The sequence below is a fragment of the Motacilla alba genome, chromosome 1A, assembly GCF_015832195.1.
Source record: "Motacilla alba alba isolate MOTALB_02 chromosome 1A, Motacilla_alba_V1.0_pri, whole genome shotgun sequence".
Lineage (NCBI taxonomy): Eukaryota > Metazoa > Chordata > Aves > Passeriformes > Motacillidae > Motacilla > Motacilla alba.
In genome coordinates, this window is record NC_052031.1 from 65,358,385 (window position 1) to 65,370,624 (window position 12,240).

The window sequence follows — 12,240 nt, forward strand, 5'->3', positions numbered from 1 at the left end:
TTCCAGAGTCCCAACACAGCTTGGCACTGATTGGCCAAAGAGTCAAAATAATTCACAGCAGAAACCAATGAAACAATCACCTGTTGGTAAACAATCTCCAAACACATTCCAAAGCAGCAAAACACAAGAGAAGCAAATCAGATTATTATTGTTTTCCTTCTGCCCTGAGGTTTCTCAGCTTCCCAGGAGAAAAATCCTGGGCGAAGGGATCTTTCAGAAAATATGAATGTGACAAGAGGTCGGGCCCTGGATCTTGTGACAGCCTGCAATCCCAGTCTACCCTGGCACCTGCTGCCCCAAATCAACAGGTTTGGCATGTGGAAGGAAGATCAGAGCATTGTTCTGTGGGACACCTGGAGAACATGGGGAGAAATGAAGATACCAAGGGAAGTCACAGTGAGAAACAGCAGAGTGTATTGCAAGCAAGAGAAAAAGAAAGACAAGGGAAAGAAAAGTATTACAGGACAGGGAATGGAGAGCAGACAGGATAAAATTGTGCAGGAAACTTAGTTTTGTTACACTGCTCATTAAATTATTCTATTTTATCTCAATGTCAGTGAAAAAACTGAAAACTTGTTCCTGCAGGGGAAAACAGTCTGCATGAGGAGGCTTTAAACTCCTCCAATCTGGTTGCTGCTGTCACATAAATACAAAGCCCAGGGAAGAGCTTTCTCCTCTCCCCACTCTGCTTTTGTGTGTAATTCTGCTTTGCTGGGTAGTTTTGTGGATAAAGCTCTTCCACCACTACTTTCTGTTACAGAAACAGAGAAAAAATACCCTGTACTCCTGAAAGTCCTCTATTCCACTGCTGGAAATTTTGATAATATCAAGAAGAGGAGTGGGTTAGTGGAGCTACTCAACTGCAGGCTTCTCCCACCATCACCTGAGATAAATGGCTTACCATGCATCCCCTCTGGAGGAGCTTTCCTGCTTTTCCTGCTCTCCAGGACCACAGAATGACCTTTCAGCTCCCAGGTGGTCTGAGGGACTCCCTCAGCTCTAAGGCCAGGCAACTAAAAGCAGGGGACATGTGGGGTACTGGGCTCACGTCTCTGTGCATGTGGGTGAGGCCAGGTTGTCAGGACATATTCCTGAAGATTCCGATTCCTATTTATTAGATTGTACATGGATCACTTACAAGCCAAACCACTCTAGAATTATACAGTTCCATCATTAGAAATGGTCTGACTTTGCAGTTCTCACTTGGACAAAAACAGCCATGATATTTTAATGCATAGGAACTAAAATTCATGAACAGATTATTCAAGAATGGACTCTAAAATCATAGCAAGAAGTTAAGCCCTGGACAGTAACTTTATTTGGCAGGATATTTGAAGTTTTTGATATCTGATTTGGTTCCAGTTTGGAAGAATATGTAGCTTTTTTGTTGCTGAAATTCCCTCTGAAGCAGAATTTCCATTCCCTGCCCAGCTCTGGGGTGGTCTGACTTGCAGGCTTTGGAAGCCTCTAAAAACTGAACTCCAAGCCCAAGAGTGTGGGAGCTGAGACTTTCCAGCCTCTTTCCCCCTCCAGATTCTCTTGAGGAGCTAGATATGTCAGCCACAGACAAGCAAACAAATAAACAAACAACAGCAGTCTTTCAGTAGATCTGTTTGATTCCTGGTGTGGCTTTGTTTTTTTCAAACATAAGCCAACTCTTTGAAATCTCTGAAAAACAGGCAATTTCAACCAAAACAAGAAAGTTTGTTAAAATGTTTCCCACAGCTGTATTCATAAGTCATGTGGTCCTACCCCAACTGTAATAAGGAATTAAACATCAATTGGATGCTAGATTAAAATACCATTTGTTCATTCTGAGAACAACAACAATAAAATCACACTTCATTGCCCAAATCCTACAGCCCAGTTGCACTGGTAGCAAATCTTGCTGTAAACTGAACACCAGTGTGGCAGGAACAGAGGCAGAAGTCCTTGAAAGATGGCAGAGGAAAATGCTGGGAATACCTGCAGAGTGCTGGTCTGTCTTCTCCCTCTGCACGCCAGCCCAGGTGCTGCTGTTTGCCAGAGATCACCACAACAGCTGGGCAGGCTCCAGGGAGTTTGAGATGAGCAGGGTCTCTCCCTGTCTTCCCTAAGTCACAGGAGTCTCCCTGGATGACAGCCTCAGCTAATACCTGCTCCCTTTCTGCTCCCCAGCAAGGTGAAGGAGGCGACAGGACATTTAGATTTGTCTTCTGGTGTTGTACCTTCAGGTGTACCATTAACAGTCTGTGGACCATTACAATATTGGTCTCCAAAAACAGAGAAAGTAAAGTACTTTTCTATGAGTCTGGTATTTGTTTTTTTGTTGTTTGTTTGTTGTTGTTGTTGTTGTTTTTTAATTAGGAGTAATACTTTAAAAAGCCAAAAGCTGGTTTTTTCTTTATCTGCCTCATTCTGATTTTCAGTTAAAAGACAGCAATAGAATTTTTTTCTGGAAATAAACAGGTATTCACCATCTGGCAGGTATTGTGTAACACTAAATATTGAATCTTTAGGAGCATGAGGCCTCATAACTGATATTTATTCTGGATATTTCAGGTAAAATCATGCATTTCTGAAGGATGACTTCTATTCATGGCTCACTAGTGAACAAAAATCACCAAGACATTGAAAAAAATCCTTATTCATTGTTTCAGATGTTGATCTAAAAGTTATTTCACTACTAGATAATTGGATTATAAATCAAAGAAATCATGTTTTATATTCTCACTTTTACTTTCTGTTAAAACTTTTAACCAATGTGACTGATTTTCATGGAGTTAATTTCCAAATTAAAATCAACATACCTACTCACATCCACAATATTTTCATTTATTATTCTGCTGTGTAGAGGATGCACTCCTAAACCAGCACAGATTTCATAATCATCTATTTTTTTTATTTCTCTTCTTTTCACAAAAGCATTAAAATTTAACTTTTTTTTTCTGACAACAGTGTTTTGTCAATCTACATTTATTGCCCTCTGTCTCTCTTATTCTACTTCCTTCAAGCTATGTCAGTGCTATTCATGTGTACAGTGGAAGGTCTTGGACAAAATATCAAAATTAAAAAGAATGATTTTGCAAAAACAAGCTAGGTCTTCCAGCCTTGGATTCTTCAGTGTGCATTCTTGCAACACTAGTAAATAATGCTATTCCTGGTGTAATTCCAGAAAGGCTACACATTGTTAAAGGCATGCAAATACCATATGGAGACGGACTGTTTCTGGCATGGGAATTAAGTTCACTTGCTAAGAGCTCTGTGCAGGAGAAACTCTTCACTTAGAAAGGAAGAAGGCTTATTGGACAGGTCGAGTTCCAAAATTAACAGGCAGCTCTTTCCAGCTGCCTTGAGTTTAACCATACCACAGGAAAATGAATGAATGGGAAAAGACCCACTGTGATGACAGCCAGAGATATTACTCATTAAAACTCTACACTTGCATTAACTGAGTCACAAAGACAAGGAGATAAACACTGACATTGTCCAGAGAGATAGTGCAGTGAGAGAAAATCATGTGTGGGGCAAGAAACCCCAGTAAGAGTTTGCAGACATTGGGCCCAGAGCCTTGTTTCAGCTTAAAGCAGGAGTAAGAGCAACCAGGGGGATCTCTGGAACTTGTGAACTTCACACGTGGTCTGGCTCACCTTGTGTAGGACAAAAAAGTAAATGTGGCTGTAGTTTGAACCACGCCGCACTCAGTGACACTGACACAGCTGGTTCCCTCAGGAACCACAAGGGACTTTGGGAGAAGAGTACTACAAATGTGCTGGAACCCGAATGTCACCTTGTGACACGGCAGATATGAGAATGACAGGGCTGGAAAACAATTCTTTCTGTGGAAGACATTTTCCCCTAGAGGGTGGTGAGGCCCTGGCACGGGTTGCCCAGAGAAGCTGTGGCTGCCCCATCCCTGGCAGTGCCCAAGGCCAGGCTGGACAAGGCTTGGAGCCACCTGGGATAGTGGAAGGTGTCCCTGCCCCTGGCAGAGGTTGGAACTGGATGGTCTCTAAGGTTCCTTCCAACCCAAACCATTCTGGGATTCTATGATTCCTATGGATTTATTTTAAATGGTTGGGAAATGGCCAAGGGGATGCAATTCTAACTCAATGAGGCAGTTGGTTCCTCACACAAGAGACTCCAGCAGAGGGTTTCCATTGAGGGAGGGACTCAATCTGAAACACCGCTGTTATTACTGTTCTAAACAAATGATTCAAAACAAGCATGGAAATTCCTGTAAAGCATACTGGGGAAAGTTTGCTTTACATAACAATTCTCCTCTGTGTTGCACAGTCTTTGCACAGTAACTGCAAAAAATCCCTTTGATTTCAGGAACTTTATCAAGCCTGCTCACTTCAGAATGTGTTTTCCCCTTATATTCACCTGCTAACCTTGCCAACTGAAGCTGAAATATATGCAGGGCAAAAAACTCCCCCAGGCATCAAGGGATGTGGCTTTCCACCCCTCACTTTTCTAGAGCACTCAAGTCAGATGTTCAACCCTGCAGTGCACTAGATGGTCAGGGGATCCCAGCTGGGGGTTAAAAAGCCACAGGAATGCTGACATGGGGCCCCCAGCAGCTCCCACTTCCTGCAGGAGTCTGACTAGGAGCCAAGTCCCTTTGAAAATCTGTGACCAGTAAGGCATCTTATACCTCAGTCCCCTATTCTCACCTTCCTAGACCTCAGCAAGGGCAAGGAACCCAGCTGTGTTCCCATCTTTGTGCAGCAGGAATAAATGTAGAGCATCAGTGTCAGTACCCTCATGTGCCTGCAAAAGGAATCATGCTCCCTCAGTGCCCATTCTGGCTCCAGTTACACCAGCAATTAGGAGTAGAATTTGGGCCTGACCTTTGTGCCTGAAATGGCATCCCAAAGTGATTTTTCTGTACCTCTCACAGATACGCCAGTTTGCAATTATAACTGGAGTAAAACAATATTGATGTTAAAAAAGTGCTCCAAGGTGCCAATTTTGCTTAGTCATTTTTAGAGTGAAACCAAGCTTCATGGGGAGCACGCAGTCATGAGTAAATGCAACCAAACTGAGTTTATCAACTTCAGGTTTTATTAAGAAGTGTTCATACCTCTCACAGGATATGTGCCTTTTATTTTACTAGTATAATTTTCTTAACTACATCTCAGTTATGCACAAAAGCTAGATGAATCATTAGTGAGCTTTTTCTCCAGTTCCTACAAAGTCCTAGTGAGTCTCTAAAATTAAAATCTTTTGAAGGATAAATTATTTGCTGCAGAATCTCAACTCACATTAATCAAATGATTATTAAATCATCGAGATACTCACTCCCAGATTGTTCAATAAACTTGGTTTCCTGTTTTTCCTGCCTCTGTTTTGTCTGTAATTCTTATGACTCCTCAAGTATGTCCTAAATTGGCATTTATTTCCTATCTGTCAATTCTTCTGCGTAAGAGGCTGCTTTCGATGCCAGTGTAAATGCAAAAGTCAGAAAACACAGAGAGCCTTCCCTGCAAGACACATTCTTTCTGTAATAAAGATCAACTCAACCCTTCTGTAATTACCTAAGGCTAAAACACACTGCAATCCATTTGAGTAGGGGGGAGCAAAGTAAATTGTTTTAAATACAAATTTCTCTGTGAAGCTGCCTCTCAAACTACCAGTTGTTTGCCCCATTAATTAAATGCAACCAGTGCATGCAACAGCAAGAATAATGCAAACTATCATTGACATAAAATAATACAAATGCCACAATAACGTAAGAGATGCAGTAGAATCAACATCTTAATTAAACATTTGTTTTCATTATTTCATTTAGTAGATTACCAAACAGAAATATCCTATCAATTCTCAGCAGAATTAAGAAATCTGTATATTGACTGAAGGGTTTTATTCTCTACAGTCAAATACATTTCACAGAATCATAGAAACATATAGTGGTTTGGGTTGGAGGGGACCTCAGAGCTCATCTAATCCACCCATCCTGCCATAGGCTGGGACACCTTCCACTATCCCAGGCTGTTCCAAGCCCTGTCCAGCCTGGCCTTGGGCACTGCCAGGGATGGGGCAGCCACAGCTTCTCTGGGCACCCTGTGCCAGGGCGTGACCACCCTCACAGGGAAGAATTTCTTCCTAATATCTAACCTAAACCTGCTCTCTGGCAATGTGAAGCCTTTGTAAATAGCCTCTCTCCATCTTCCGTGTAGGCTCCTTTCCTAAGCTGAACTAATTAGGAAACTCCTTGAATCTCTCTGTGGAGGAATTTACAGCTTAAGTCAGCTAAGGACTGCAGGACAATTACCTGTCCTGTAGCACCACAGAAGGCAGCCTCTCACATATGTACTCATGATTTATCCTACATAAAGTACACACATGTACTTGTTCAAATCACAGATTAGTCATGTGCAGGATCTGCTGTGTTTCTTTATAAACATTTGCCCAGGAAGGTGGCCAGATCCACAACCAGCTTGGTGACATTGGCGCAGCCACTCTGAGGTGTCCTGACTGCAGGCAGAGCCCAAGCCCTGTGAGCAGAGCACAGTGGGAAAACCTCTGAGTAAGAGACAGTACATGCCACATGGGTCAGGGCTGGGTGAATCTATGCTAGACTGACACCAAAAATTAAAAGGACTGCATTGGATGAAAAGTAGGTACTCAGGAAGAACTCCCCAAGGCTACATATGGAGCTGAAAAGCTGGGATATAAGAGTTGAAAAGCTGGGATATAAGAGTTGGGTGCTTCATCTTGTAATTTGGCTTTAATACCTGCCATTCCTATTAGAGTATAAACTGCCATTTACCTGCCATTTCACATGAGAGTATAAACTGTGTTTTAATACATAATATATAATCACATACCTGCATTCTCTAGACTCAGATATCAATGGCAGGGAAGCACATATTCTGTTTTTGTTTGCCCATTCAACACCCTTGTCACAGCATTCTTCCACTGACAGATCTGCAGAAATGAGGAAAGAGAGAAAAACACAATATATTTAAGGCAATCTTAAAAAATGGTATTGCATCTGCCAGTTAAAAAACCCAACCAAACACAAGCAAGTCAGTTTTTCCCTCCCTGACTTACACACAGAACAGGGCACCCATACAAAAAGCAGCCATGGCCAAAGCAAGCACCTGTCAGCACCTTGCAATAAAGCCCAGTGCTGGAGGCTTTCCTTTCTTGGTGAAGCAAACTGCATTTTCTCCCAACATTCCACACAAAGACACAGCTTAGGGACTGATACACAGGCAGAAACCAGTTCAGATAGTCCTGCCAAATCAAGAGATCTTTGGGATTGCACTCCTTTATTATCAAAAGCAGAAGTAGCAATAAGCAACCTTTTAAAATCCTGAAGAATACAGGATAAAGCAAATACCTGATATGAAAAACAAATGAAACAAATTACAAGCAAATTTGCAGAACTATTTTTCCCCTGAGGTTATTATCCAGTTAGTCTGTTTTCAATATTTTACTCAGAAGTATGTCTGTGCAAATGCAAAAGTACTGTAGAGAGGAACAAAAAGGTACATGGTATTTTGATCACTTAACATATGAAAGAAAGATTAATCCTGTTACCAACTTATACCAACACTGAAACTAAGGGGAACCACCCTGAAGACAATTATTTGTGCAGAGTATATTTTTGCAAGCTTCTAATTTAATAAAACTGAATACTGTTAATGAACTGACAAGCATTACAGGTTTGCTTCGTGTTCCAAGTGCAAAAGTTCACTGCACAGCAGGTGTATCAGAACTTGGAATAAAACATGAGTCACACTTTTCTATTAATTATCTTGTAGTCCGAACACTGAACAGCTCCTTGTGTAACAAATATGCAAACTATGTAAAAAGCCCTATCTGGTTCTCCAGGGGGACAGTTTTCTAATGATTTCTCTCTGTTTCCTAAGTTTTTTGACTGATGGCCCTGACAGGTTTCACCCACGAGTGCTGAGGGAGAGGGATGATGACATTGCCAGGCTGGACATGATGGTCTTGGAGCTCATGGTGAATGAGAGGAGTTCCTGAAGGATGGAGGAGAACAAGTGTCTCTCTGACTTCAAGAAGGACAAGAGAGACAATCTGGGAAACTACAAGCTGGTCAACCCCTTATAGAATCACAGAATCATTCAGGAAGGAAAAGACCTCTGAGATCATCAAGGAATTCACATGTGGGGAAGGCAAAAGCAGATGAAAACACATAGAGAAGGTAATTCCCACCAGTAATTCAGTTGTTTGTTTGTTTGTTTGTTTTTTATAGGGAACAATCTATATTCTCAACTAGTGATTATAAGTCAAAGCAAAAATGAAAGAGTTAAGTGAGATTTTAAGGTGCATCAGTCATTTTGAGGTAGGTTCTCTTAAGGCAGTTATCAATTCCATAGTGCAAAGCTCTGTAGTATTGCACAGAATTCTGGCTTTCCCTGCTTAGGAAAGATGACATCAAAATGGAAAATGTGTTAAGAAAGATTAGGAGGAGGATCAGGGGAATCAAAATCCTGCTAAATGTGGAGAAACTGGGAGAAACAGACCATTTTAGGCATAGATAAGTAAAATCTGCGAAAGGACATGGTTTCTGTCAACAAAAATTGCAGTATTACAGTATTATTACAGTAAACAACAATCAAAATTATTGGATCAAGTAAAGCAAACATGTTGTAGTAAGAAAATCATTAAACTTCTAAACAGAATTGCGTTTAAGTGTTGCTTTCTGTCAGTGCTCTGTATTCTATGACCCAGGTCATTCTTCTAGTCTTACCCAAAAAAATGGTCAAAATTCTGTCATTACTAAGTCAAGGCAATATTTCTCTTGAATCCTTCAGTGTGTCCAGAATCCATGCCAGTGACTGAAAGCTAAGTGCAATTTATAATGCTTTGGATTAAACTAGTCTAGTTAATAAAACTCTGCCTGAAATCCATGCATTTGCGTCTAAGCTCTTGGGGCAGAGGGACCCTGTCTGGGGCCTTCCAGCTGACAAACATCATATGCATCAAATTTCCTACAAAGCATTGCAAATAACCTTATTTTTTGTGCTGCTGTCTGCAATCAATCTTAAACGTGTTGAAAAATGATACATATTTAACTGAAATGCAGAGCTAGCTGCAGATTTTTGCAGGGCTTTGTACAAATGAGTCTTTAGCCAAGTTCTTCCCCAGAAGGACAATCCCTGGCTCTGGACACCAGCTCTTCCCTCCAAGCCCTGGCAACACACCTCTACTCCAACCAATAACCCAAGAATTTAAAGCAGGCCAAGCTAAGCAAGCTTGTCTGAAGGAGTGCATCCAAGCAAAGAAGGATCATGGAGAGTCTGTTGAAGGAGAACTGTGGTCCAGACCATTGTTTTGGTGACATCACAATTCATATCCTCTAAAGATCCTGCCAGACATCTCCTGAGAATAGAGGGAAGTGAAAAACAAGCAGTAGAAAAAGCACTCCACCCTCAAGGCCATTCTTCTAAAACGTAACAATTAAACAGTGAAAAACATTTTCTCCTGGCTTTGCAGTTTGGTTTTAAACTGGTAGTTCCTGGGCAAATCCCTGCTCTTTCAAAAATCTCAAAGTGTGTGTCTCACATATTAGGTGTCAACTTCTGGCTGCCCTGTAAGCCATTCCATTTGGGCATTAAGAGCTGCTAATAGGAATTTAGAAACAGGACAGGCTGCAGCTCTGTTGCTGATTCAGCCGTACACATGAGCACATTCATGTGGCTCCCAGGTGGAAATCCTTGTGCAAAAAAGTTCCTTCTGGGGCTGTTTGTGCCTTCTTGCACCTTCTTCAGGGGACCAAGAGCACAGAGGGGCTGTGGCCTCTCCGCAGCCTCTCCTAACTATGACTTGGTACTGCAGGGTGGGCAAAGAATCAGGCAGTGGGAAGCACAAGGCAGAAGCTACTCTGATGATGACATCTCAAGGAATCTCACTGAAAATATTGTGGGGTTTTTTTTCCCTTGACTGTAACCACATTTCTTACTTCAGCTGGTGGGCTCCTGGCACACCTCAGACCTGCAGTGCCAGCGATGATCAAGTAGGAATAACAGCACTGCTCCACTGAACCTGGTGCTCCTTCAGCAATGCTTCAAGCAAACCAGCCAGACAAATCTCAGGCATCCTAAAGACGTCAGGTATCCTGATGACATCATCTGTGTTCAGATTTAATGTGCCCTTTTTTTGGAGGGAGAAACCCTACAGGAAAGTTGTAACATGCAAGAACACAGTGTCAGATCTATTTTGTAAAATTGAGGCATGCTGATACAGCTTTCTGGTCTCACAAGATGGAAAAATAGGAGGATAAACCAGAGGTCTGTTAATAGGGGAGCATGCTAATTTCCTTTTCATCAGATACAGTAATTCTGCGTGCTTACTGATTTGTCCAGAAAATCCCAGGTTTATTTTGGATAAAATCCAATGCAGCTTTATCACTACTTTGTTCCTGTACAAAGGTATGTGCAGCAGGGCATCTAAAAGACCTTGAGCTGTGTTAGTGTGGTAACAGCAAGGATGCCTGTCCTAGTGCATACCTGGAGTATGTTGGATTGGGAGAGAGATTTCAGGAGTCTTGGGAAGGAGACAGGAGAAACACAGCTGGAACTAAGTTCTCCAATTTTACCAAAGATGTCATGAAGGAAATCAATCAGATAGGGCATGATTAAGGTCAAAAATATTCAAACGTTATGTGTGCATGATGCATTCATATGCTGGTTCAAAACTATGTTTACACAGACACGATGTGTGCAAGAAAATGTTGTTTTAAGAAAAGGATTTTTTAACAGGATTGCCCTAACTTGTGGGAGTTCAAAGCAAGACACGAGGTTAATATCTGCATAACCTTAGACTTCTGTGATGCAATAATTGCTTATTCAGCTGCTGCAGTGAATATTTTTTGCAAAAAGAAAGATAAGCTGAAGAATGCAAAAAAGCATGATTCCTGGAATGAGAAACCCTGAATTGTTTCTTGTGCAAATGAAAAGCAGGAGTAACAAGAACTGGATAAATTTCATAGCAGTAGCATTCCAGCTACATCAAAAAGGGAGGTTTTTTTTTAGGTAACAATCTACAACAGCAGTTATTCTCCACTGTTGCCTCTATTGGAAAGGCTTCCATACATTCCAGGATTGGATGGCTGTTAATTAATGATCTATGGAATAGTTATCAACCTGATGGTGAAACCAAACCAAAGTGACACCTAAGTGAGCCGAGGTGGGCTCACCAAGCCAGTGCCAGTCAGCATTGCCTGTTCTTCATGGCAGCCAATGATGAGACCCTCAAACTCCTTGATTTCCCAGCCCACATAACCAGCTGTAGTTGGGTATAGATCTGGAAGTGAGTCCAGGTCAAGGGGTCAAAATCACACCTTCTTATTAATATGTTTATAATCCTTTAAGCACGTGAATTGATTATGTTTGCAAAATGTGGTGCAGATCTTGCCTTTCACTCAATTTACTCTGTAAGAGGCTCAGCACTGTGGAATGTGAGGAAACAAAGCACGATCATCCCTTCTCTGCATATGAGGATACAGGCAACAGATAGGCTCTGGGGGAGCTCAGCACAAACCCAACATGTTTCAGTGACAGTATGTCATGCAGAATTTTTGGAATTTGTGATTACAGCAGGCACACACTGGTTTAGGTTTCCAGTAAGAAAAGCACTTTCAACAGTCACTGTGTACCTTTCTGATAAAACCTCTCTTGCCCAGTCCAGAAAACTCTCTCACTAGTGATGCTCATTCATCCAACTGGAAAAAACTCCAAATCTCCTTACAGAATTTGATCCTCAGAATGACAGGCTGGCCAGCCAGAATACTCAAGAGTCACATTCTTTGTCTTCCAATCTCCCTTCACATCTGCATTCTCACAAAACTACAGCAACTGCATATCCCTTTAACCAAGGCTCCCCTCTGCTCAAGACTCAGGGCAAACAAAGTGTGCTTGGCCTGGTCTGCTGCACCAATTAATTCCTACACCAAATAATTCCTACACAATTAATTCCTCCTGAGCAAGGCTGTTATCAGGTGGACAAAGTCAGCTGCTTCTGCAGCAGGGACAACAGCGCTGGCAGCTGGGGTGTGTACTCTTGATTTTTTCCTTCTTCTTACAACAAACTGTGGAAATGCTGTCTTTGGCAGTACAAACGCACTCTGGCTGGCCTCTTAAGGTATGGAATAGACCTGGAGACATGTTTAGACATGAGGGAAGCCAGCTGACTTCAAAAGTCCAACTGGTAATAGACTAACATGACAAACACAGCTTTGCTTATCTTCATATTGTGTGTAAACCTAGGAACTGGGCACAC

General features: G+C 41.8%; 1 protein-coding gene across 3 annotated transcripts in view; it reads right to left on the reverse strand.

Annotated features, from left to right (window-relative positions):
* The window catches only part of FBLN1 (fibulin 1), a 73,943-nt gene that overhangs the window by 53,666 nt on the left and 8,037 nt on the right, over positions 1-12,240 (reverse strand). For all 3 annotated transcript variants that reach the window (XM_038153274.1, XM_038153275.1, XM_038153276.1), the window contains exon 2: positions 6,813-6,912. In XM_038153274.1, coding sequence (XP_038009202.1) covers positions 6,813-6,912 — 100 coding nt within the window. The remainder of the gene's footprint in view (positions 1-6,812; positions 6,913-12,240) is intronic.